The sequence below is a fragment of the Scatophagus argus genome, chromosome 14 (genome assembly GCF_020382885.2).
Source record: "Scatophagus argus isolate fScaArg1 chromosome 14, fScaArg1.pri, whole genome shotgun sequence".
Taxonomy (NCBI): Eukaryota; Metazoa; Chordata; class Actinopteri; family Scatophagidae; genus Scatophagus; species Scatophagus argus.
In genome coordinates this window covers 419,368-447,151 of record NC_058506.1, presented here as the reverse complement: position 1 = coordinate 447,151, position 27,784 = coordinate 419,368, and the positions used below count along the sequence as shown (strand labels likewise).

General features: G+C 39.9%; 2 protein-coding genes across 7 annotated transcripts in view; one reads left to right on the top strand and one right to left on the bottom strand.

Annotated features, from left to right (window-relative positions):
* Positions 1-786: 786 nt before the first annotated feature.
* smfn (small fragment nuclease) lies at positions 787-7,549 on the bottom strand. Of its 3 annotated transcripts, none has more exons than XM_046411426.1 (8): positions 7,227-7,549; positions 6,941-7,024; positions 6,781-6,858; positions 3,607-3,718; positions 3,412-3,520; positions 2,857-2,953; positions 2,455-2,508; positions 787-1,227 (listed from the first exon to the last, which is right to left on the bottom strand). In XM_046411426.1, the coding sequence occupies exons 1-8, from the start codon at positions 7,512-7,514 to the stop codon at positions 1,216-1,218; spliced, it is 834 nt and encodes a 277-aa protein (XP_046267382.1). In that variant the 5' UTR covers positions 7,515-7,549; the 3' UTR covers positions 787-1,215. The 3 variants fall into 3 exon arrangements, 2 of the variants coding, with proteins under 2 accessions (XP_046267382.1, XP_046267381.1); XR_006845269.1 differs by having other exon boundaries at positions 1,141-1,227; positions 2,857-2,985; positions 7,227-7,548; XM_046411425.1 differs by lacking the exon at positions 2,857-2,953 and having other exon boundaries at positions 7,227-7,545.
* A 15,414-nt stretch (positions 7,550-22,963) lies between these two features.
* hlcs (holocarboxylase synthetase (biotin-(proprionyl-CoA-carboxylase (ATP-hydrolysing)) ligase)) overlaps positions 22,964-27,784 on the top strand; it is a 58,633-nt gene continuing 53,812 nt past the window's right edge. For 2 of the 4 annotated variants that reach the window (XM_046409992.1, XM_046409993.1), the window contains exons 1-3: positions 22,964-23,324; positions 24,273-24,413; positions 27,029-27,191. In XM_046409992.1, coding sequence (XP_046265948.1) covers positions 23,052-23,324; positions 24,273-24,413; positions 27,029-27,191 — 577 coding nt within the window. In that variant the 5' untranslated portion in view covers positions 22,964-23,051. The remainder of the gene's footprint in view (positions 23,325-24,272; positions 24,414-27,028; positions 27,192-27,784) is intronic. The other 2 variants (XM_046409994.1, XM_046409995.1) reach the window with 2 other exon arrangements.

Here is a 27,784-nt window from a genome sequence, read left to right as displayed (position 1 = left end):
AGAAACCATCAACTCGAACAAAATTTGCAGAAGCACTTGCTCATTCCACACCGTATGATAATCAGAGAAAACGGAAAGAATTAACGGAGGCAGTTGTGATTTTTATAAGCTAAGTTATTTTTGCTGTTTGCACTGTTTTTTTACTGCCTGTGTACCAAAAAGTTTTGATACATTTTTAATAAATAATAGATTCTGTTCTCACATTTCAGACTTTTCAGACTTTCAGACTGTTTGGTGTCACTCACTACATTTTTGCAGTACAGGTGTACTACTTGAACTTAATTGATGTAATTTAGTACCCTTTACTGAACTGGTGTTTATTTATCGTCATCTTTATTGTTACTGTGATTAATACCAGACACTATCAGGATCAATTTTTTAGTCCATATCGCCCATCCCTACTAGCCATAAAACTACTTGTCTGCGATTTGTCCCATTCATGCCAAATTTGATTGCCTTAAACCAGTACTGTGATATCACACTCACAAGAAGCAGACAGACACCCTGATACAAGACAATCATCTTTCACATGGCTTTAAAATAAGTAAATTATGGAGAAGGATAACAGCTTGTTTAGTGTAAACCATTGCTCACCAGTTTAGGGTCAGGGTAACATGTCATTCATTCAGGGCAGCATACTAGCTCAGAGGCTGTTTTTGAAAACAATAACAAGCAGATTATAAAAGGGAGGGCAATGGAGGAGGCGAGGGCATAAAGAGGATGGCCAATGACAAAGCTTATACCAATAGTCTAGTGAGTCAGACCATAATAGGTGACACATGTGGGCTGGATCATTTCCTCAGGGACAAGTTTATTTGGTGTCTTTTAAAAAAAGAAAAAGGAGCAAATGAGAGATTTTATTCAAATATCCATATTTTAAACTTGAATAAAATGATAAAATGTTACCACAACCTTGCTTTCCCTGATGAAACCTATACATTTAACTTCTGAATACTGAAATAAACGATCATTAGGAAGCCAATTACGAAAAGAAAATTAATGAAGACAATCACGTTGAATGATGAAACTGCTTCATGATGAAAACGGGAAATATACCAACACAATACTTAAAGAGCATTGCCGCAGTCTTGTGACCATATGTACTAACTATTGTTGCTGCCTCCATTCTCTACAATCTTGCATTTTGTTTCCATTGTTGAAACTTTGAAGACATTGGCTCTGTAGTACTGCAGTTCTTTAATGCTCTCGTAGATGTCACCCAAGGCTCTGAAAGACAAACCAGGGTTTTAATTTTATTCATTGTGTTATGCATATTCTTCTGACCCTGAGCACAGCTAACACTTACCTGAGCTGCACTAAGGTAGTTACTGAGATTTTAGACCATGATACCAAAACAAAAACAAAACAAAACTTCATAAAAGTTACAGCTAAGCAAGAAAATGGCCAAAACTTATTAATGATTTATCCAATCAGCATACATTTGGCTGGTGCATATCTTCAGGCTGTGTTTGAGAAAGGCCTACAAAAGCATTTTGAGGTCAACCTATAGAGGGCATCACATGGCAAAAAGTTTATATTTTGTGACTGACTGCATGGATTCAAAATTTGGTTTGCATGGTCGGCACATAAAATTTTGAAATGATTGATTAAATTTGCTGTGGCTTATAACAAAACTAAATTTCTATGTTCAGTCTTTACACAGGAATACCCATCACACACAGCATCTGCACACGGGGACTTCCTGACTACTCTGTGTGTTTCCACACTGTTTAAATTTACAGTGCTTACAACAACAGTACTGGTATGAAAATTCAGAAAAAATGATCACAACACTGCTGATTTAGGGTGTTTTGTCCTATCCCTTGGTGAAGTTTGATCAAACATTTGACAAAATAAAAAATGTGCGTACAGTACTAATTTCAGCAAGATACTGAACATCATTGCAGACTCACTGTTTGAACAATAAGAACACTACTTAAAACATTTGATATCTACTGTCCAAAGCATGACTATATTGGTTTTTTATAGCAACTGAATGAAGACTTGTTGAGCTAGAGATGTTGAATAATTTTGCTTGTATAGAGTACGGTAATGAATTTACCATACATTGCACTGAGGCATATCTGTCATATTCCAGCGAGTGTGCTGAAAAAAATGTAGCTCTGTAGGACACTGAGGTTATTTTTGAAGTTTGCATCACCTGAATTAATCATTATATTTATTTTTACATTTTATTTCAGTTTCACCTCCAAATAAAGTGGTTTTAATAACTTCTGGTTTATTTCCAGCCTTTCTGACAGCTCATGTTTTTCCCCTCTCTGACTTCAGTCACAATGTTCAAAATCTCAGCAGTTCCTTTGAGGACAACAGTATAATCATGATTTACACAAAGGCCACACAGCTACAAAAGTAGGACTTCAGATGAAATAAACCAGAATTGTACTTTACACAATGATCATTTTACATGATTATTTTGATTTTCTTGTTGTTTACCTGTGGGTTGCCTTCTTGTGAGGCACCATCTTGTATGCTTCTGGAAACCACCGTCTGAAAGTGTTCAAAGTGAGAATGCCATACTGCCTTAAAAGCAGAAAGACTTAAATCTTTGGGTTACAACGTCAAAGCAATCTAATATTAAATCTGCACCAGACTTGTAAATTGAGGAATGGCAGAAAAGATCCCCATTAGTGGGGCTTGCAAAAATAATAATTCCTTCACGAGAAGAGCAAATTAAGTATACAATTTGCTATACAAACTATTAAAAATGTATAGTTAGGTCCATATATAATTGGGACAAATATGAGATATCTGGCATTTGGCCTCTGTACACCACCACACTGAATTAAAATTGCAACACTAACATAATTGCAAATATAATGAATAATTTTTTAATACCTGGATGAAAATCCTTTGCAGGTCTGGAATTGGTTCTGTTACATTTTCATCTGGTAGCTGTTTACTAGAACACTCAACATGAGGTCCAAAAAGATGTCTATGAAACAAGCGAAAGAGGCCATCAATAGGCTGAAAGAACAACAACAAACCACCAAAAATAGGGGTGGGTGTATAAAAATGGCTGTAATTCCTAAATGGTTAATGCCACACTTTTGTCACACCCCTTGAAATAAAGCTCAAAGTCTTCACTTCACTCACATCTTGACTGTTTCATTTCAAATTCACAGTGGTGGTGTACAGAGGCCAAATGCCAAAATACTTGTATTTGTTCCAATATGGACCTAACTGTATTACAATAGGATGTATTGTATTGTAATATGGATTTCTCTCCATTGTACAGAGGAAAAATGAGAGACAAGTGTTTATTCAGACAAGGAGATACAATATCATCTGAACAAAATGACTCATTCACAAAACAAGGCTTCATCATGTCAAAGCTAAGAACTTTCCACAACAGCACAGAAACTCTCACACTACAGTTACACAAACACTGACCTGCAAAGCTCCTTAATGGTGCTGACATCAATAATTCTGTAGTGAAGGTGGTACATAAACTGTGGCATGTACTTGTCCAGGAACCTTTTGTCTGCATGCACAGAGTTACCTGCATATACAGATACATAGGACATGGCTATAGGAGTGAAATCAGCTGAGTAATATCACAGTTCTGCTGCTGGTGCTACAACTCACCTGCAAGTGGACACTGTCCAGGTGGGGTGTGCTGCCGAAGGAAGGAAAGGAACTCATACTCTGCTTGCTCCAGGGTGATTTTACTATCCCGCACAGCCTGGGTCAGTCCTGACTGAGACACAATTACACTGGCTATACACATCTCTGAACACTATCAACTGATTGCCATCTCATTACACACTACTTAAAAGAAGTGGTTCCTTACCTGGGGTTCACAACAAAGACTACAGGGGTCTGCAAGGATTTGTCTGCTCTGACTTTGTCAAACTTTAACATTATTTATTATTGATACACTTAATTGATAATTTATTAAAAAATGTATATATATGTATCATCTATTTCAAAATAGGCTATGTATTTTTTGTCCTCTCAGCAACAGAAAACCTCTGTAACCTTGCAACCTCTGTGACCTGCACTCTCAGTTTGATCAGGTGGCTTACAAGCTCATCTTAGTTTTTCCTGCTTGGACCTTGCTTTGAGCACTGGGGCACAGTCATGCTGGAAAAGAAAAGGCCATTCCCAAACTACTGCCACAAAGTTAGAAGCATAGTATTGTCCAAAACATCTTGGTATGCTGAAGCATTAAGATTCCCCTTCACTGGAATTAAGGGGCCTAGCCCGAGCCCTGAAAAACAGCCCCAATGTCTGAATACTTTGGTCTATACAGTGTATCTTAACTTTGGTTTTATCAGAAGGACAGAATAAGGAGACTCAGCTTTTCGTAGAGACTAGTAGGGGGAGCTCCAAGAAAAAAAAATGTTAGGAACAGCTGTTTTAAGTAATTCTTCTGCGGAATGAAGGCATGACAAGAGAAATGCCACTCTGTGATATGCAAATGTGTAAAATACATTTAGCTCCTGTCCTACAGAACTAGCAAACAAGAAAGATGTTTTTCGTTTAACAAAAGTAGGCGATATTCCCAGTTACTGTGGTTTTCTCAATTTATCCTTTTTTTTTTTTTTTTTAAATAATTTACACTGACTGCATGTCTCTTCAACAGGTATATGCATGTATACATCTCTGTATGTACAGTATGATGCTGTGATATTATGTCTGCTACATACTAATCATGAAGTGTTGGTGTAATACAGAGTTATGAATGGTATGAAACAAAGGAAGCATGGTGTAATAACCTTGACTTGCTTATACTCTGTTCATTATAAAACCCTACACTGTGAAGTAGGGCACAGAGTTGCTCTGGTGAACATTTTGGCTGCTAAGATCCAATGGCTAATTTGCATTGTTTTGCCATTGCTGGGCCCAAAGCGTCACAGAAATGCTAAATGCAGGGCCAAGATAAATGATTAAGCAAGTAAACTAACAAGAAAAAGAAAAAGCAACTGGAAAATGGAAATGCAAGTTATTATTATTACTTGCTTACTGTTTAACCTTTGTTAATCAACTTGAACTGACTGAATTTACTGACTGATTAATATTTTAATTATAAATTCTTTTTATCAATTTTCTTTTTATTGCCCACTAAAATAATTCCTTTGGAATTTACTCTGCTCACAGAACAGTAAATTAACTTGTAAAAATTATGTAAACTGCCTTTTTAATTGTACAATTAGTTCTTTACACAAATTCATTTATATCTGTAACTCTCCCATTAACCATGCCAAGTTGTGCTGGACCATCTCCGGAGTGGTGCCAAAGCGCTTATTACGCGTTTCGCTTATTCTGGTGCATGTTACAGATTCTTGATCAGGTTGGAATCTGGGGAGTCTACCCCACCCATTTTTTTTGTCTCTTGTAAATAACTGAAAAAGTTAGAGCACTGGCTTTGTTCATTCACTGTGTCTGAGGAACATACACTAGCCATAACATTATGAAAACTGACAGGTGAAGTGAATAACACTGATTATCTCGTTACTATGGCACCTGGCAGTGGGTAGGATTAGGCAGCAAGCGAATATTTTGTCATTGAACTTGATGTGCTGGAAGCGGAAAAAAATTGGCAAGCTTAAGGATTTGAGGGACTTTGACAAGAGCCCAATCGTTTTGGCTAGACAACTGGGCCAGAGGATCTCCAAAACTGCAGGTCTTGTGGGATGTTCCCAGTCTGCAGTGGTCAGGATCTACCAAAAGGGGGCCAGAGAAGGAAAACCGCTTAACTGGTGACAGGGTCATGGACAGCCAAGGTTTCTTGATGCATATGGGGAACGAAGGCTGGCTCGTGTTGTCTGATCCAATAGAGTTACTGCAGGTCAAATGGCGTCTGATTGATCACGTTTTCGTTTCCATCAAGTGGATGGTCGGGTGTGTGTGCATTGCTTACTTGGGGAAGCCATGGCCCCAGGACGCACTATGGCAAGAAAGTAAGTCGGCAGAGACAGTGTGATGCTGTGGGCAATGTTTTGCTGGGAAAACTTCAGTCATGTGGATGGATTCATGTGGATGTGTGGAACTACCTAAATGTTTTTGTTGACCAAGTGCACACCTTCATGGAAACAGTTTTCCCTAACGGCAGAGGCTTCTATCAGCAGGATAATGTGCTCCGCCACACTGCAAAAACGGTTCAAGAAAGGTTTGAGGAACACAACAACAAGTTCAAGGTGTTGACTTGGCCCCCAAATTCTCCAGATTTCAATCCAATCAAGTATCTGCAGACTGTGCTGGAAAAACAAGTCCAATCCACCTCGCAATTTACAGGACTTAAAGGATCTGCTACTGACAGTTTGGTGCCAGATACCACAGCATACCTTCAGAGATCCAGCTGAGTCTATGTCTGGACGAGTCAAGGCTGTCTTGGCAGCAAAAGGTGGTCATACTCAATATTAGGCATGTTGTTATGGCTGACTGGTGTAGTCACAAAGTATGGTTGCCTTACACAGAAACATCTGTTTACTCTTCTGATAAGTACATCACTGCATAATGCTTATGTTCACACAAGCTTAATGATTGATTATTTAGGTTGCTCTTTGTATTTTCTTCTTATTTTTTTCATTTGGTTTCCCTCCATCCCCACTGGGCATACACTTAAAAAATATGTGTTCAGACACACACATCAGCCCTCTTGCTTTGCTTTCAACAACATCAAGCTCAGTCTGAGCTCTTTCATACAACGGTGAGTGTTTTGACTGTGCTGGCTGCCTGCTCCACACTCAAGGACAAACAACCCTATTTGTACAACCACTTGTCTAAGTTAATTTCTGTGTGTTTTTCCAAGCTTACCTTCCCATGATGCTCTTTACACCACTCAGACATGCCTTCTAGCAGTTTGTCAGGCTGGTTAATTATCAAGTTCGGCCCCTGCCAACCGAGAACAGGCCAACAAGGTTTAATTCACAAAACAGATAAAAGACAAGGGTCTGTTCAAGGGTATTATAATTACCTCAGCCAAAATGTTCAGGTCAGAGTCGGTGATAATGCATGCCATTTCAATTATCTGGTCCTTCTCAATGTCCAGACCGGTCATCTAAAAAAAAAAAAAAATTAATGTAGGAATAAGTGAGCATTTACAAGCAGATGTTACACATTAAAAAAGTATGCAATTGCGTCTGTGTGTTAGTTATTTCTGGTTAGGTTGGTATTGCATTGGCTAACAGGCGATGCTGCCATACACAAATAACGTTAAATTAAAGGTATAAATATAAGCGAGTTTTAACCCTGTGACTTACCTCCAGGTCCACCCAAACCATTCGTTGGGACATCGCCGTGGATGACATGTTGCTTTTTCTGGACACCTGAACGTCAAAAATGGAACCGAATCTGGGGGTAATGTTGGGACCCGTTCCGAGAATGGTAAAATGGTTTAACTCACCGGTAAATTGTGCGTTTTTCTGAAAAACACTACCGTATTGTCTATGATACGCTTTATTACTGGACCGGAAGATGATCCGTCTCCACTTGCAAGTAAACTCCAAGGTAAAAACACACCATGCTGAGGTCCGCATAGAAATCGGCATACTGCGCCGCCTACCGCTCTCAACTGTCGTAAAAACAAAATCTTCTTCTTCGAATATATTTGCGGCAAGTTGTACGTTATGAAATGTGATGCTGCCCTCCATCGTTATAACGGATATCTTAGAGCAGGAGCCACCTTTAGTATGAAAAGAGCCATTTGACCCGTCTCCTCCCAAATGAAAACCTACTCGAAGCCACAAAAACCTATTTGACCACTAAACTGAAAGTAACATCACATATAGTTTCCTTTAACTTATTTAACTTCCTTTAACTATTTATATATGAGAACTGTATGTTATTTTTATGAAATTTATAAACCTTAAACGGAAAAATTTTATTTTCCATTTTTAACAACACAAAACACCTAATTCTTTTGTACTTTGAGAGAAAAAGTCACTGGCACTTATACATTTATTTTCAAACGGCAACGTGGCAACGTTAACGCTTTCAGTGAACAAGTGAGCAACGGTTAGATAACTAGTGAAAAACGGACTTAATAATTATTGTAGTAAACACAACAGCGCGATAAAATAATTGTCGGAGTTAATTAATTATCGATTTAACGAATACGCGATAATACGCGTTAAATTGCACAGCATATACATGAAATAAAAGAAAAAAATGTTCTATTCTATTCTATAAATGTTCTAAAAACGATCTATTTTTGTCTAAAACTTTTCTCTTCTTAGATTTGTCCATAGCTTACCGGGGGCCAAAATAAGTCACTTATTTGGGGCAACAGGTGTCGCAAACAGGACGTGACAAAATCATGTACGATTGACAAAATATTAAAGCAAGTTGTAAGTTAATGTCACAAGAGCACCTCAATCTCCAAAGAAATAACTATTACAACGAAAAAAATACTGAACAAACAGAATTAAATCGATTTAAATTAAGTGTCCATTATTTATTCATCATTTTATTTAATCATCAAAAATCATTTTTTTCCCCAAAATATGCTCGCCCTCTCTGAGCCAAGAGCCGCAGGTTGCCGACCCCCAGAGTGTAATCCAGCATCTAGTTTATTGTTAATTCCAAAAAGAAAGCAACTTCATTAAGAAGGAATCTGAGCTGTTTAAACAATTGCTGGCTTTCACTGCTGCTTTCTGCACGTCGTAGCTTAGTTGTTACATGTATGCTATTAACAGAATAAAACTTCAAAATCTACATTTCAATTCAGTTCAGTTTATTTATATAGCGGCAATTCACAACAAAAGTTATCTCATGAGACTTTCCAGTTAGAGCAGGTCTAGACCAAACTCTTTAATTAAATTGTAATACAGAGAACCCAACAGTCCCCCTTGAGCAAGCACTTGGCGACAGTGGCGAGAAAAAAATTGCCTCGCAGCGGACCTCGACTCTCGATGGGTGGCCATCTGCCTTGACCAACACAAATGAAAAATTTCTGTAAAATAAATCTGTAAAATATCATATTGTTCAGTCAATATCTAAATAAATCGGGCAACACCCAGGGGTTTCATATCATGTCTTGCAGTCAGTGGAGAGCAAGGCTGAATCTGACTGTCCACTCTCTGAACTTACAGAGTGAGACCTCATGGACCTCCATCACGTCAAGTCTGAGACGGAGTAAGAGCGAATGCAATTCAATTCAATTCAATTTATTTGTATGGCACCAAATCGCAATGAAAGTTGTCCCATAACACTTTCCACTTAAAGCAGGTCTAGATCAAACTCTTTAATTTAGTTTTTAGTACACAAAGAACCGCATGAGCCAACGATTGCTAACAGTGGAGAGAAAAAACTTATTTTAGAAGACAGAAACCCTGCATCCTGGGAGCGTTGACTTCTAGTGTCATAATGAGATAAGTATAACGAGATAAGATGGTGCCTGACCATTAAGGCCTTTTTATATACAACGCAGAATATTAAACTCTATTCTGAATTTTACAGGCAGCCAGTTTAGAGAAGCCAATTCAGGAGAAATATGATCTCTAATATGAGTTTTTGGCAGTACACATGCAGCAGCATTCTGGATTAGCTACACAATCTTTGGGGACTTATTGGGGCACCCAGATAAAAGGGAGTTGCAATAGTCCAGCCTGGAAGTAATAAACGTGTGGACTATTTTTTCCTGCATCTTTTTGAGACAGCATGTGCCTAATTTTTGCAATGTTGTGAAAGTGAAAGAAAGCAGTCCTCGAAATTTGAGCTATGTGCGAGTTAAAGGGCATATCCTGATCTGCCAGTTTTCTTGCAGTTGGGCTGGACGTCAAGGTAATAACATACAGGGTAGCTATCATTTGATCTATAGATAATTTGTTTCTGAGATGTTTAGGGCCCGGCACAATAATTTCAGTCTTGTCTGAGTTTTGAGGTAGAAAATTGCCAGGCATCGAGGTCTTTATGTCTTTAAGCCTGAAATTTGACTAGCTGATTGTCTTCATCTGGTTTCACTGATAAATATAATTGCATATCATTTGCATAACAATGAAAATGTGTGGAGTGTTTCCTAATAGTATTACCAACCACCTTATATATGCTCCCCGCATATATAAGGTGAATAATATTGGTCCGAGCACAGAACCTTGGGGAACTCGGTAAGAAGCTTTTGTGTGTGTGGAAGATTCATCATTAACATAAACAAACTGCTTAGTTGGGATGGGGTCTAAGAGGCATGTTTTTGATTTAGAGGAAGACAATGAATTTAGTTGTTGAAGGTCGATGGGAGAAAAACAGTCTAGATAATTAGCCGGTCCTGCAGCTGTTTCTAAGGCTCCTGTATTTGAAAGTAGATCAGTACCAGTTGAGGTTAGAAAATGATGAATTTTGAGTCCAATGAGTAAAATTTTGTCATTAAAAAAGGTCACAAAACCATTACTACTGAGGATTACAGGAATGCACAGCTCATTCTTAAAGAATTTCCCTTCGGGGGATAAATAAAGGAATTCTGAATAGTGCTATGACTCTCAGTCAGCCTGACTACAGTGCTAAAGAGAAATCTTGAGGCTGTTGTTGTTATGCTGAGTTACAAGCTGCTCTCGTCTTCCATAGGGTCTTACTATATGATTTGAGACTATCATGCCACATCAGGCAAGATTCCTCTGGTTTAGCTGCCCATCCCCTCTGTAAACAGTGTGACAGAAGCACCGCTTCCCCTTCCTGAGTTGGCAGACAGGTTGCCAGAATTTCTTCAAGGCTGACTGAAAGTCTTTTCCCACGTTCTCATCATACTCCTCTCACACCCTTGTTTTTACTTCTGCAACTGCCAAAGCCATGTATTGTTTGGCCTGCTGGTGGCTGTCAGCTGCCTCAGGACTCCCACAAGCCAACCAGCCGTCAAGCTTGGTGAAGGGCAAGGATTGCTGCTGTGACTAACACTAACAACCTTCTGACTGCAGCTTTGACAGCTGCCTCAGCAATTGTGGCATGCAACATGGCCCACTCAGATTCCACGTCCCCCCACCACCCTCGCGATGTGGTTGAAGGTGGAAGGTTGAAGACCATCCTAATAGGGTCCTCACCCTGACGTTCCCAGCAAACCCTCATTATTCATTTAAGTCTGGCGAGTTTATTGGGTATCCTCTCCAGCCACCTGATCCAACTCACCACCAGGTGGTGATCAGTTGACAGCTCTTCTCCTTTCTTCATCCAAATATCCAGATCATACAACCGCAGATCTGCTGGTACAGCTACAAATTCGATCATTGACCTGCGGCAGTTGATGATACCTGATGACACATCAGCTGACACTTTGTCTTGTTGTCATCTCAGACCACATGCTCCTGGCTGCTGCCATGGAAGTTGAGTCTCAGTGTGTGTGTGTGTGTGTGTACGCAAATGTGGTTTGTGAAACCAATTTTCATGTTTACATACCAGCATTATGAGACCAATCGGTTTATGAGACCATTTTGAGTGGCCTCATAATCCAATTAAAGATTAAAGATTTTTTATTGATATAATTATTGAGTAATTATGACTTAAAACATTTTAAATGAATGTATGATAACTACCATACATCTATTGTAAGATAATATTGCTATTTGACTGTTATACCTTTCCTACACCTTTTAAGGCCTTTAGAAATATTGACGCAACATGATGTGTGTGTGTGTGTGTTACTTTAAACTTTTTTTTCATTTCCTGTTGAATATACACGATTCACACATTTACCCACCTTTGGATACACAAATTCGCAAAGCGTCAGCGGATGCGCCAGTCAGGTGCGTCCCCTCCCACCAGTTGAGCTTCACAATAAGGTTACAATTTTAAGTTCATAGAGTATTATATACATACTAAATTATGTAAGGAGAGTATTAGCACTGACTGAGTGGGCAGCAAGGGGAGGATAACACATAACATTACAATCAAATAACATAATTTTACCAGTTGAAAGCAGAAAGTAAAATAATTGCGCAGTGTTTTAACTTTTTTTTAACATTAATTTTAGGTTAGTCCCTAGGTTAAACCCTGAATCTGATCCTTAGGGAGGTCGGAGTCAGGGGACAGGCTCACAGACAGGCCATCAAAGAGCTGACCGACGCCGCCAAGAGGACGAGCCATTGGCTGTGGCTGAAGAGCAGTGACACCACCTGGGCTGCTAAGGCGAACAACTAACCACGACACACACACCCAGGCTTGATCAACTTGCGGTAGGACTGCCTCAGCAGAGGGTGTATTGTGATAAATGGCCGAAACATTCCATGATGTTGAGGTACACAACTAATGATGTGTCCTGCTGGTAAAGACATATAGCAGCCATCTGTCAAGAACTCCTGAACTAAAAATGGTGCAAACACTAGAGATTGCAACATTTAGTTCTTTCAATGAACCAATTCCTCCGTGAATCAAATTACATTTATTTCCAAAGTCTAACGCTGTTAGGGCTGTTTTTTTGACTGTGGATGCAAGCTAGCTACTGGCTAAAATAGATGATCTAAGGGTAAACATACCTAGCGGAGGACACCTAATTGTGGATAATACAGTGTTAAAGACCAAGCCAGGTATCTGGAGATTTTCATGCATTCACTATGCATATGGGTGCTTATTGAAGAGCTTATATTATATACAGATGTGAAGCGGGACTTGCTTGCAAAAGCGCAAGACCACTCGTAACTGCTCAAATGTAGCTCAAATGTCTGGTCAAAAACATCAGAAAATGTTTTCGCGTTAGCCTATCACCTATCCTCACGGTGCTCCAAAGATCATAAGATCATATGATCATAAGATCATAAGATCATAAGATCATAAGATCATAAGATGTCCCACTCTCTCCTAATCGCTTGCGTTACTGCGTGTTTGTGTGTATGTAGTAGTGTGAATGATCAAAGGAGTGAGAGCTCTTACCATTAATACAAGATCTTAAACAACACGCATGTTTTTGGACCATGTCAAGAAACCAGACAGACAGCTGGATGCTGCAGGCCGGCAGAGAGGACTGTACTGTTGGAGTTCAGACTGCATGTGGATTAAGATTGAAGGTTTTATCATGTCCCTCAATCATGTCGGTGCACTAGGTCGTTAGTTGGCTTACTAGTCAGTAGGTAACATAAGTCCATCCATCAATGACGGGCTGATTAACATTACACTAAAGTAAGAATACTTTTCTTGCTGTCAACTAGTTTTCTGAGTTAAAATACACGGTAAATATGAGGTATGCTTATTTATTTATTGCTTTTTATTATCATCCATGTAGCAACCTCTCTCTTCCCTTAATGCCCAAAGCTTACCCCATGTCACAGACTTGACTAACTGCCCATAACTGGCTATGGCTAAGCTACATTAGTACAAACATTCAAGATGTTTGTACTAAAAATGTAATTAACAACACATTGTCAATTTTAATTTTAAGATGTTTTCTTTGATTATTTTAACCCATAGACTACATATATCCTATAATAAAAACCGGTTATGTGTAGTGTAGGTAGATCAGTTTCACTTGGTCATTGTAAAAAGTAGCTCATGAGCCAAATAAGTGTGGGCACCCCTGCTCTATAACGTCTGAAATTCTAGATATTTTTGTACTGTGATATGAAATAAATGTCTCTTTCTGATAGAGAAGCCGCACTACAGTGAAATATTATTTGCTAAACTTGTTTGTCTTCTCCCACCTCAGTCATTAAATTCAAGTTCTGATGATCATTACTAACTCATTGAGTTAGTATTTTTTTCAAAGAATAATTTATGCTACAATAGGATTGTGATACCGATATCAAGGTATTTGGTCAAACATAGTGTGATGTTTATTTTGTTGCCCATTCTCAACATTTATAAAAAGCTTTTGAGGAAATTTGATAATATTCCATCTAACATGATATGGCCTAAAAATACCTTGATATTATTTTCAGAATCAGAATCAGAATCAGAATTCCGTTATTAATCCCTGGAGTGAAATTCTTGTTTTTACAGACATTGCACATGCCATATCTCCCACCCTTACTAGCATAAATAATTGTGATTTAAAATTTATAGGCTATCTGGTTACATTAAAGCTTCATTTGATTGTAGGATCATAGATGGCTTCAACAAAGCGGAGGAAACCTCGTGTAAAAGATACTATTGAACATGCTTCCAAAGGATTGGACAAGACAGCACAGCTTAAGGTTAAATACTTATGTTGTTATAAAGGTATGGCCCCGACATGTCGTAAAACTGTCGTAGAGTGCCGTCCTAACCCTTAAAGGGCACTACACTCCAAATAATACAAACAAAACATTACAACAATAATAATACATTTACAGTAACTCAGTAGCTGGAATTACAGCTGGGTTACACCTCCGCTGTGTATCATCAGGTTTCAGCACGGCCACGGACTTGGCACGGACTTACACTCGGAATATGACGATTTTCTTTTTCTCTCTCCCTTAAGTAGCTGATGTACTTCCTTAGAAGTATTTTAAATGCTCGAAAGACATCCAAACAAACATCAACTTACTGTAGCCAGCCATATTTTCCGAGGATGCGAAGTGAAACACATTTACCTCGGAAGTCGGAATTTCCCACCCAGATCTTTCCAAGTTCCGAGTGTAGTTGAATGCAGCAGAAGCGGCAGCGTTTTCCCAGGCACACCAGGCTGTAGTTCTGCACTGTTTTGTTTCAAATAATCACAGCGGTTTTTACAAGCTTACTTATTTTCCTCTCCAGCTTCCAGCAGCTCATAAAGAGAAAGTTAATGCTGTGTAATGCATCTGTTTTTCAGAGCTATTAAAAAGTGTAGTGCTGCTTCTGTCTGTATTGATAGTAGTAGCAATGATGCTGCTGCTAGTACATCAGAGACAGCAGCTAGCATAACTAATACTTTAGCATCAGCAAGCACTGCTTCTCCTGTACCTTCCCCAACAAGTGCTGCCCCATACTAAGTGGCATTGTTTTAAGTCATTAAAAATAATTGTGTAAACAATTTAAATGGTTAATGGTTCTATGTGCATTATTGCCTCTATGATCACATTTGTTTTATGCTGTTTTTCTGTACTTTGTATTTTGCTATGTGGCATTTTAATTTTTGTATTTATGTCTTTGTTGTTCCTTCTAAAGCACTTTTACTTGTTTGGTTGTTCAGATATTCCATACCTAAACTTGGCCGTCCTACCTTGCAACTCCATAACATTGAAAAGTTTTGTTTAAATATTTCCTCCTGCTACAAAACTGAAGTTATTGTTATTGTTCTGGGCCCCGAACACCTTAGAAACAAATTATGCAGTGATATTGCATTGCCAGATGGCTTAGCCGTGGCCTCAAGCTCCACTGTAAGAAATTTTTATCTTTGACCAGGACATGTCTTTTAACTCGCACATAGCAAATATTTCAAAGACTGCATTCTTTCACCTCCGCAATAACGCAAAGATTAGGCACATCCTGAGTCAGAAAGATGCAGAAAAATTAATCCATGCATTCATTACCTCTAGACTGGATTACTGTAACTCCCTTCTATCAGGCTGCCCCAATAAATCCATAAAGACTTTCCAGCTAATCCAGAACACTGCAGCACGACTACTGACAAGAACCAGCATGAGAGATCATATTTCTCCTGTTCTGGCTTCTCTACATTGGCTACCTGTAAAATTCAGAATAGATTTTAAAATTCTCCTCCTCACTTACAAAGCCCTGAACGGTCAGGCACCATCCTATCTTAAAGAGTTAATAGTACCCTATTATCCCACCAGAACTTTGCGTTCCTAAAATGCAGGGCTACTTGTGGTTCCCAGAGTCCTCAAAAGTAGATTGGGAACCAGAGCCTTTAGTTATCAAGCTCCTCTACTATGGAACCATCTTCAGCGGTTAGGGTGTCGGACCCGTAACCGGTGGATCGCTGGTTCGATTCCCCGTCCCGGTGTCCATGGCTGAGGTACCCTTGAGCAAGGTACCTAACCCCCACTGCTCCCCGGGCGCTGCACGCAGTCGCCCACTGCCCCGGGTTTGCTGTGTGTGTGTGCACGTCACTTGGGTGGGTTAAATGCAGAGCACAAATTTCGTTGGAGTGAGTTCCCTCCAATGACAAAATATGTCACTTTCATCTTTCATGACAAAATATGTCACTTTCATCTCCGGTTTCGGTCCGGGAGGCGGACACCCTCTCTATATTTAAGAGTAGACAACTTTCCTCTTTGATAAAGCTTATAGTTAGGGCTGGCCTTGGCCGGCCCCTAGTTATGCTGCTATAGGCTTAGACTAGCGGGGGCCCTCCCATGACGCACTGAGCTCTTTCTTCCTCTCCCTCTCCTTCTACACACATTTATGTCCCATTAATGCATATTACTAACTCAACTTCTTCCCTGGAGACCTTGTGCTTTCTTGTCCCATAGATTCCTATCGATCATGACTGGACTGCTGCGGTCCTGCTGTCGTCCTGCTCAAAACCTACTGCGATTACTACTGTTAAGTCATAATCTGATTTAAATCTGTTACGACTCAGTACAACTACTACCATTATTGTTACTACTGTTGTTATCAAAATCACCATAATACCTTCTGGCTCCTATACACACAGTCACCTGCCTCAGCCTGAGTCTTCTTCCAGTGGGTGCCCACAGGATTTCAGAATCAGAATCAGAATTCCTTTATTTATCCCTGGAGGGAAATTCTTCTACAGGACTGTCTGGAAGGTCCTGGACATGAATGGCTGATACTCCATGGGCACAGAGTACCTAGATTGCAGTTTGTGTCACAGGAAGTACTTGGTGTGGGCAGTACTGCAGCGTGTCCAAAAATGAGCACATGAACCAGGAAATCTGAATATATATAAACAGTCAAGCCTGAAATTATTCATATTTTGACTTAAAGTTACTTTTATTCAACCAGCAAGTTTTCTCTTGTTTGGAAATGACACAGGTGTCTCCCAGAAGATAATAAGACGATGTACAAGAGGCATCATTGTGAAAAAATTATTTCTCAGCTTTTATTTGCATTTGAACAAAAGTGGCCTGTCCAAAATTATTGATACTCTTCTCAATAATCATTAGAAAAGCTTTTTTTGGCTATTACAGCAATCAAACGCTTCCGATAATCCGACCAGCTTTTTGCATGTCTCAACTGGTATTTTTGCCCTTTCATCTTTAGCGATGAGCTCCAACTCTTTCAGGTTGGAGGATCTCCTTGCCATCACCCTGATCTTTAGCTTCCTCCACAGATTGTCAATTGGATTCAAGTCAGGACTCTGGCTGGGCCACTGGAAAATGTTAATGTTTTATTCCGTTAACCATTTCTTCACTACTTTTGCTGTGTGTTTTGGGTCGTTGTCGTGCTGAAATGTCCACTGGTGTCCAAGTCCAAGTTTCTCTGCAGACTGTGTAATTTTGTTGTTAAGAAACTTGATGTAATGCACTTTTTTCATGGTGCCATTTACTGTGATTAGGTTTCCCTGGTCCATCGGCTGAAAAACACCCCCAAAGCATTAGGTTCCCACCACCATGTTTGACAGTAGGAATGGTGTTCTTAGGGTTGAAGGCTTCTCCTTTTTCACGGCAAATGAAGGATAAATCATTGTTTCATCTGACCATAAAACAGAAAGCCAGAAGTCTTCTTCTTTGTCCAGATAAACATTTGCAAAGGCCAAGCAGGCTTTTGTGTGCCTTATTGTGCTAAGTAAGTTGTGATGAGCTAAAGTTGTAGTATGCAATGCTTAAGGCAACATGAAGTGGTTTTGATTATGTTCTGATTATGATGAAAGAAAAGCAAGGTACAGCTGTATTAAAAAGGTACAACTGTCCGTGGGCCTGTGAGCTATTCAAGGTAAACTGTGCAGTTAGTGAAACACTGTTTATGTTATTTAAACACTGTCTATGGTAGTAAAATACTGTCTATGTAATCTCATTATAACCTTTATAAGCCTGGAAAGAACATCTCATTGTAATCTTGCATAAAACAATTATTTTTAAAAATTATTATATATAGGCCGGGAAATAATGGTATCTAATGTTAGCAATAACTTAGGCTAAAACTGGAAACAGGCTTGGGGAAGAGAAATATTGGTGTAATTTGTGTTTAAGAAATTATTTAAAAAAAAAAAATAAGTGGACCTAGGAATAGAGAGGCAGGAGAAATAGAGAGCAAAATGAAGCCTGTGGAAAGTCCCTAGCAAACCCAGGGTAAAAGATGACTTAATGGTGTGAAAATTAAGATGGTAAAGGGATGGACAATAGGTGTGGAAAGGTCCAAACCCTAAGGTATATAAGGCGAAGCCTCCAGCCATCTTATTCAGAGCCCTTCATGTTTACTTAGCGTGCATTGTGAACCTTTTTTGTCAACATTAAAGACTTAGTAAGACTGGTAAAAGGAATAATAAAATTCTTCACTGAGCGGATCGTACAAGATTACAGATAAAATACTGATAACACAGATGTCAGGCTGTGGCTCAGGGCAGGACTCAGACGCAGAGACATGATTTCAGTTAAACAGACTTTATTGACGATGTCTGTGACAAAAACCTCTTGGCAGAGTGGGAAACAGTCTCCTAAAGTGTGCTCTCCCTAGGGGAAAACGCACAGATATGAAACAGTAATAAAATTAAGGAAAGCAAAACAATAATTGGCTATTAAAATTAGTGAACAAAAAATGCACCAGAGGGAGGAAATAATCTACAAACTAAGGCTATGATTCTAAAGAACAAAAAATCACTCCAACCTGAGGAAAATCTAAACTATCTATTCTTAAGGAAACAAAAACAAAAAATTACTCAATGAAGAGGACGATAAAGGTCTAGACTAAACTTCGATCTACACTAACAAGGCTACAACAAAAATTCGCTCTTAACAGAGGATAGAAAAGACCTAGGCTAGAACTAAACTGCGCTACAAGACATACAACAAAAAATCACTCTTGCAGAGGTAGCAACAAAGTGCTTTCAAGACAAGAAGCTACGGCTATGGCTGTGAGCAAGGAGCGCTGGTGTGATCTCTCAGAGGAGAAAACACACTGGCACAAGACAAGGGGAACACAGACTATTTCAAACACGAGGGTAATGGAAATCAGGCGGACACAATCAGGTAAATGGGAAGACAATCAGACAGGTGACACATGAGGAAGGGCAAGTGACCTGAAAGTAGGTTATGTGGAAACTGAGTATGTTAAGCCTGAAATCAGCGAAACCCTGAGTTAACTGTTTCAATAAGGGAGGTAAGTTAACCCCAAGATAGGGATAAGTTAAGGAGTAAGTTAAGCCTGTTTCATAAAGCGAGGTAACTCATACTCAGAGTCTGTTACCGCGGTAACTTAGTCTGTGAACATAACCTGGTCGGGAGAGGGTTTTATCCCAGAAACCTCGAGTTTGTCTCTGACTCCTCCCCTTTACAGAACATAAGCCTGAATCATTTGCTTATTCACTGAGTCTCCGTCGAACCTGCAAACTTCACATGAAAATGGCATGTCCGTTTCTGGATGACCCTGTAGACAAAGAAGCACCACTGATTCACAGAGAAATGTGATTGCGTCGGGCGAGGATTTTCCGAGCACGTCTGGATAATTTTTCATACTCTCACGACTTTTTATATGAGCATTGTCATTTTTCGTTACAGTCACTGCTGTACATTCACAACCTCATCCGTCCTCTCATCACTCACATCACCCACAGTGACTGCGCACTCACCACTGAACAAATACTTTGCGTTGCTCTACGTTTTTCAAACGGGAGTCTCTTTTGCAACACTGGAGATGCAGAGCACATAAGTAAAGCAACTGTTTGCAGAGCTGTCAGAAAGGTGTGCCTCGCTCTGAAACGGTTTCTCTCAGTTTTTGTTGTTTTTCCTGGCAAGTCTGTGAGAGCCATCAAATAGGATTGCAGGTAAATAATTTCAAATGAATAATAACTTTTCTGTTAATAACATGTTGCTGTGACCTTTGGGAGGGAAAATTTGAATGTCTTTTAGGATTTCCAAATGTGATTGGTTGCACTGATGGCACCCACATCCCTATCACTGCTCCTTCAGAAAATGAAGGAGATTATGTGAATAGGAAGTCCTTCCACAGCATTAATGTGCAGGTACATACATTGACTACTCTCTTTAAATGTCAGAGCACAAACATTTCAACTAACCTGTCTCGTTTTCTGTACTGTTAAGATCATTTGTGATGCAGCTCACATAATCACATATGTGGCAGCCTTGGCCTGGGTCTGAGCATGACACCCGTATATATCAAGAGTCAGTGGCCTGAAACATTGCACTGGTGGCACTTGTCACTGTAAAGATCTTGTGTGACTTGTGTGACTTTACTTGCAGGAGAGATTGAAGGCTTTCTTCTGAGTGACAGGGGTTACCCCTGCCAACCGACTCTCATAACCCCTTACCCAGATCCTCAACCAGGCCCCCAGCAGCACTTCAATGTGGCACACTGCAGGATAAGAGCCAGGGCAGAGATGACTATAGGCCTGTTGAAAGACCGTGTCCAGTGCTTACGTCAGAGTAACCCCTGAGAGAGCCTGTGACATAACTGTGGCATATGTTATTCTCCATAATATTGCAACTATTAGAGGAGAGCAGCACCCTGCCCTACAAATAGAAAACCATGAGGAGGACCCCATCCACCTCCCAGAAAACCAGGATGGAAGAGCAATCAGAGATCTCATATGCAATAATCATTTTCCAGGTTAGGGCGGCACGGTGGTGCAGTGGTTAGCACTGTCGCCTCATAGCAAGAGGGTTCCAGGTTCGAATCCCGGTCTGGGCCCTTCTATGTGGAGTTTGCATGTTCTTTGTGTGTTGGCCCTGCGATTGACTGGCGACCAGTCCAGGGTGTACCCTGCCTCTCGCCCATAGTCAGCTGGGATAGGCTCCAGGTCCCTCGCAACCCTGATGGATAAGCGGTATAGAAAATGGATGGATGGATTTTCCAGGTTAAATCAATAAAGGCACGACCACATAGAGTAAATGACCACATATTCATTTATGTCACACATTCATTTTATTTAGTCTTCCTTATATCCTACAGACAGAGAGAAACAAAGAGAACATTTTTATGTTAGTTTTTCATATTGTTCCAATAATAAATTAGATTTACCTGTGACTGCACACCCACTTCTAACTTCTATTCAAGTATATCTCGATTTCTAGATCTGCCTTTTGGATCTGGCGGACAGATATTTTCTTATCTGTTTTTTCAATCTGTTTAAGGAGATGGATTCTAACTCCTTGACTGGTAACTGGAAATCCATAAGAATGACATAAAGTCATATTGTTCTACATGTACAATTGTACAGAATTAAACTCTGTTGTTTACTGAAACTCTCACTGCGTTTATTTATGCTGCAGAATTTGATGGACCCTCTTCATGCTGTCCAGTTACACTCTGTTAAGAAAGGCTAACAATGTCAGCTTCCATGTTAATATAAATCCATAGAAGAATGTCACATGTACATGTAAAGCTGATCTAATATGATACCTCTGTAGGCCTTTCTGTGACAGCAGACACAGTGTCTTCATCTTCGTTATCCTTTGAAGACAAGCATTTTATTCTGTGAACTTTATACTACTATTGGTTATGAGTTCTGGGGTGTTGAGTTGCATACAACAGGCTGGAGTTGGGCTACATGAGGCTCCAACAGGTGGAGACTTCCCTCAGAGTCTATTGGATTCAAGAAGAAACATCCTGTCTCTAAAAGAGTCTTCATGAAAAATAATATAGAGGTCTGGACTTCTTACATGTTATGAAGGCACTTGTGTCCTGGGGGGTGACTGGCTCAGATGAGCTGCCCCCTGGGATTCCCTCAGCCACTGGCCTTCCAGTAGTTTGGTTAAGGGCCATCTCCTCTGCCTCTGTTAGAGGTGGTGGTGCAGGTCCTCCACCCATTTTCGGGGCCTCTGCCCTCTTTTTGTTGGCTAGACAGGAGTCAAATGTTAACTTCATCACATTCATTAATGAAACATTACAGAAAACAGAATGTGTGAAAACAACATGCCGGGATGATTGATGATGATTTTTTTTCCCATGCATTTTCTCTGTCTTTTGCTGCTGCTTTTGTGTTTTTTTCCGGAATATATGCTCATATTCACCGTACGTCTCCATCAAGATTTCCAGCTCCAGTGGTGAAAAATATGTTGAGCGCTTTCTTTCCCCTCCGGCCGCCATGGTGAATCAGGGAATTGGGGTTCCATTGATGATGGCTTTTTTTGTAGTCGTGATGCTCGCTCTTGATCAACATACTCAGAGTTAACATACTCAGAGTCGACAAAACTAATGCCAATCAGCTGTGTTGAAACAGAGAATGTAACTCAGAGTTAACATTCATACTCAGAGTTTGTTGAACCTGCTTCATGAAACAGGCCCCTGCTCCTACGTTGGATTCGTTTTCTGTTTTTTGTATTTTGTTGTGGTTCCCTTTTCACCATTTCCGGGATGGTTTTTGTTGACTCACAGTTTGGGAAAAGAACTACATCTCTCATAAAGATCTTGAACTTTTTCTGAGTTGCAATCGTCTGCTCATTTGGGGTTCACTCTGGTAAATTGTAAATTGTAAATCTTTAGACAGTTTACAGTACAGTCACTCAGACAGCTTACCAGATATTTTGATTGACATTCAACAATCACTGTACAGAATTCAAATGATGAGATTCATGGTGATTTTTCTATGGGTACCAGCTCACATTGGTGTGAAAGGAATGAAAGGGCAGATGAGACAGCTAAGGAATCCACAAAGCATTAAAACATTGAATTAACAGTAGCTTCTTGCAAAACTGAAGTAAAGAGCATTATAAAGAATCAAATGAGTTCAGAAGAAGATGGGAGTGAGGACAGCAGGGAGAAATCGAGAATATGAAAGGGTAATATCAAGACAGGCTGGGACAGGCTGGGACAGGCTGGGACATACTGGCCTAAACAGAACATTATACAGAATGGGGAAACATGCTGGTAGGTAGATGGTGGTAGATGTGATTTTTGTGAACAGGAGGAAATGATAGAACATATAATAGTCCAATGTAAGAAATATGAAACAGAAAGAATAAAGTCCACACCAGTTGGTGGCGGTAATGCAGCTTAACGTGAAGAAGAAGAAGAAGAAGAAGAAGACGACGAAGAAGAAGAAACGTTGCGCCAGTTGGGGTTAGAGTCATTTTATACGGCAGGAAGAACAACCACAATGGCGGCCATCGCGTATGTTTAAGATGTTAATAACACTGTGCTACGTCTACCTGTGGGTGCGCTTTCACAAGTGCTATTCGGTACTGATCCGCAACAGTCTATCCAGACTTAACAGCAGAAGCTTTGGTTTGAGCTTCAGGGTCTGCTCCAGCTCGGCCTCAGCTGTTGTCAAACCACCGCCGACTGGACGCCACTCTGCTGCACGTCTCCAGTCAATCCCTCTCCCACCCGAGGACATCGTCTTCCTCCAACTGGGAGACAAGGCTGTCTGTGTCACAGTTCCTAAGGTTGGATATTGGAGCTAGTGTTAGACATATTTCAAGTTGTGATATCAAGTGTATAAGGTCTGTGTTGAATGGATTCTGCCTGGGCCTGCCACAACCTTGTTTACTTGTCTTGTTTATTTGTAGCGTAATATAGGTTATAAGTTGTGAAGAAGGACGATAACTGAAATTTGGAACCAACATACATTTGCAGGAAAAATTAAATTCTTAGTGGCAAAATTTAGAATAACCAGAGATGGAATGTTACTACAGTTTACTCAAGTACTCAAATAAAATTTTGAGGTACTTTGAGGTGCTTTTCTTTCATAATATTCTGTTTTCACCATTCCCCTACATTTCAGAGGGAAATATTGTAATTTTTTACAAACTGCTTATAGCAACAACTTCTACAACTAATTCTAAATTACTTTTTCATCAAATAAATGTAGTGGAGATTCCTATTATTCAGCCTTGACAGGCTGTCACTTGTGATGTGAATCAAAGTAGTGATTTTTTTGAGAAAACTAATTTATTTTATTGACAGTTGAAAATAAAAATACCCCCCCCCCCCCCCCCCCCCCCCCCACACACACACACAAATACTAATAATTGAAAAAATGCTTAATATCGAACCTGATAATTGGTGGCATTGTCTGTCATTAATTTCTAATGTTGAATTCAGAACTGATGTTACTAATAGATATTATAATGATGTCAGTACCACTGTTTTTCTATAACTTAATAGTAAACACTGAAGGGGGTCTGGCATCATTGCTTTCTGTCTTCTTGCATCAAAATGGCTGCACCCTGTCATTGTTTACCTGCTTACTGTAATGCTTTCACTCAGATTCTGCTTAACTTGTCATTTAGTGCTTTTTATCAAAGCATTTGATGATTCCTATTACTGACTCCTAATCAGTGTTTAACAGCATTAACCTGCATTAAATTATTTTCTGTCTGTACTGTCCCCAGGCATGTGATGACCTCAGCAAATGGACTGTGCTGCTGGGGTCCTCTTTGGTTTGTGGTCCAGGAATAGAGAATATTTCATTCATCATAGAAGCTGCAGGACACAGAGCAGGCTGCCATTCTCCTCACACATTGAAAAAGAAAGTAGGCATCGCACATTACTTAACAAGTTATATTCTTCAGTCATTCTGATATAGCAAAATTGAATTTAGCAGGCAAATGTTGACCTATCTATGGTATTGTATGTATAGATTTAGGAAAATTGTGCTTCCCATGTTTATTCACTGCAAATTTGAGGTGAATCTTCCCCCGCGACCCTGACGGATAAGTGGTATAGAAAATGGATGGATGCTAGTAGTTGTAAGGCTGAGCTGACATCATTTTAGCAACATTAATGCAAACAAACCAGCAGTTTTAAAGTTGGCTGTAGCTACCGAACTTCAGTGGGAGCTAACAAGCCACTGTATTTAATCAGTCCTTTGAGTAATGCATTTTCTGCTGTCATGTGAACTAGCTCAAGTCAGTGTCACAGGTTTCATTGCATTGGGCGGTTATAGGTCACTCCAGCTGCATCCAGTATAAAAAAATGAAGTAAGTTAGTAAATTATAATTGTATCCCTTCTTGTTGAGCCAACAATGGTCAAAAACCACCTGCCTATGTTCCTGGACCTCTAACAACATCGAACAAACTACTCTCTATCTGTGTCATGCTGTCTGACTATGGGCAGGATATTTGGTATTGGATCAGTAGGGAGCCTGAGAAAACTGATTTGTTTAATCCTCTGCCTGTGGAGTGGAGCCTGGCAACTTATCTGGCCCCACCTTGAAACCATAACGTGTATGGCCCCACAAGCTGTCCTAACAAAACTGTTCTATATGTTCTCCGCTTCCTGGTTCTGGATGAACGAGATTTACTGAGCGCAGGTAGACACCGTCTATGCGTTGAGTTCTGTCAACATGCTCCAGACATCTCCATAGATTCCATTCTTTGTGTATCCCGTCATGCCGCGCTCTCCCAGGACAGAGGGATGGCATCTACATACACATTTGTAGCTGGCTGGTAGAACTCCATGCCATTCAGCTTGGAGCAAGGACCTGCTACGAGACCTCCAGAGGGATTCTCTCTTCCAGTCTTAGATCTACAAGTGTTAAATAAATGGCTACAACTGTATAGGTTCAGGATGCAAGCAGTTAGACAGGTACTGAGCATGGTCAGCCCAGGAGATTGGTTTGCAACAATGGTTCTCACATGCACTTGTTTTCATGTAACATATACAGGAAACATGCAAATTGCAACTTTCGCTACTGGGCATGATGGTATTGATGATTGCTGTAGTACCAGTCGGGCTGTTTAAGACTGCAGCGTTTTAACACTGGGCATCTTGTGTGCATTGTCACCTCCGGAGGAGGTTGATGATAACTGCATCTTCCATGTTTGCGCTTCTGTTCAGCCTGGTAGTGGTGAGGCCTTGGTGGCTTTCTCTCTGTAAAAGCCCTCTGAGGCGTTGGAGGTTCATATGGATGGAATGAGGCCAGGGGCTCACCCTTTTGCCAGTTTTTCATTTCTGGTATGCTTTGGGGGACTTAGCTTTGATGCTTCAGGGTTTATGTGCCCCCCCATTTCAATCGATTGAGTCTATAGTTGTTTTTGTTTTTTCATTTTCATACGACAACTCCTTGCTTTGACTTCTGCAAAGCTGCGACTGTATATAGTCTCTCCTAACAGATGCAGTGTTAGCTTGACATTGTTCTTCATGGGTATTTTCTATATAATGCACTGAAATGAGGGTGAGTTAACTGTGGACATCTCCTGAACAGTATCCCCAGCGATAAGCTTCTTCGGATCTCGTGTGTTTAACATCTCTCCACCACCATGTCCTGCTCTAAAACCAAGTTTCTCTTGTTTAGCTGCAGTCATGCTGCCCCACTGGCAGTAAAGGATTCCTTCTTCTCATGTTCCCCTCCCCCTCTCTCATACTGTTTAGCTTTTTTTTGCTGCTACCTAATGTGACCTGCTGGGCATACACTTCATTATTAGCTAGCCTATCTTGGACAGAAAACAAATTGCCTAAGCCCAGTAACGAAACAGTGTTACTAAATGTACTATAGACACTGTTCTTGAAATTGTAATCCCTCACATTATTACATTTGCTATTTGAGGAAAGTAATAGTGTCATAGTAGTTTGCTTCTCAGTAATGCTTTACTGCAGAGGAGCATGTGTAATTTTTAGTCTGTCACATTATGCACACCAAATTCCAACTTCTACAATGAATTTTCCATGCATTTAAGTTCTTGTGTAAAAAATAATAACATTCATTACTTTTAAGTTTGTCAGATAAAACTAGCAGACAAAAACATAGTTGTTTGCTACAGTGGCATTCAGATATTCTGAACTTTATTTTCTTTTTGTCCTTTGCAGATTACATGCCTGCATGTTTACACACCCATTTAGTATAGCCATATCTTTGTTATTTACAGTACAATATTGTGTTTATTATTATTTTGATATTACAATTAATTATTGCTTTTATTTAGTGGGTTTGACTGTTACTAAAATATTTTAGTATACTAATTTATGCTGAAGGTTAAGCAAACAGTTCACATCAGTATTTTTACCATGTAACAGTCTGGTTGCTCTGTACAAATTTCTTCAGAGAGAGAGAGAGAGAAAGAGATGGCAGGGAAGGCACAATAGACTTTTACTGTGCTGTGGATCATTACAGTTTGTCAGATAACTGGTGGTATGTGTTGTGTACAGGTGCTGAAGTGGTCTGACTACTGTCTACCTCTGGCCTGTAGCCCCGGCCAGCCCTTCAGGGCAGTGGCTCAGGCAAGCGTGGATAACTTCAGTCGGCTGGGGGTGGCTTTTATAGAAGATCGCCTTCAACTGGACAATGGACTTATGCCTGCCAATATAGTCCGTATGTTGCCTTCAGTAACATTTCATATTTAATTTTTTTTAACTGTTTTTACCACTGAACGCCTTTATTATATGTTAATTTATTGCTTTCAATGCACGTCATAATGCTGAACATTGTTTTTTAAGTAATCACAGTTCGGTTCATTTTTTTAAATCTTTTTTTTTTTCATCTACATTCTGAAGTGCTCACCTATGTAGACATAGAATTAAGATAAGAAAACCTTTATTTGTCCCACAAAGGGGAAATTGCAGAACTTTCTAAAAGTTATATACAAAGTAAAGCCAAAAACTTAGAGAAAATAGTGAAAAAAGAAAGAAGAAGGAGCCTTTGCAGTCAGCTCTTGCCAGCACTAAACCCCAAGAGGAGTGTCCCAAAACATAAAAAAGTGGAGGTGTAGATGAAGAGTTGAAGAGTCTTGTGAGCTGTTATAGAGTTGAGTGAACTTGTGAGTATGGAGGTAAGGGGTCGCTCAGGAGCTCAGAAAGAACCAGAAGAACTCAGAATTATCACCAAATCTGCTGTTTCCCTTAAGGCTTGTTTGCCTCTTATAGTTAATGTTCTTAGTTTTTTGGCCCACAAACTCTGCTCTCAGC

What these genes read in the sequence shown, in the direction of transcription:
- smfn (XM_046411425.1), bottom strand. Translation starts at nt 7,514, where the DNA reads ATGCCGATTTCTATGCGGACCTCAGCATGGTGTGTTTTTACCTTGGAG. An exon ending in ACCTGAACATTTTGGCTGAG is followed by an intron (nt 6,859 to 6,940) that starts GTAATTATAATA and finishes CTCGGTTGGCAG; the next exon opens with GGGCCGAACTTGATAATTAA. An exon ending in TGGACAGTGTCCACTTGCAG is followed by an intron (nt 3,521 to 3,606) that starts GTGAGTTGTAGC and finishes CTGTATATGCAG; the next exon opens with GTAACTCTGTGCATGCAGAC.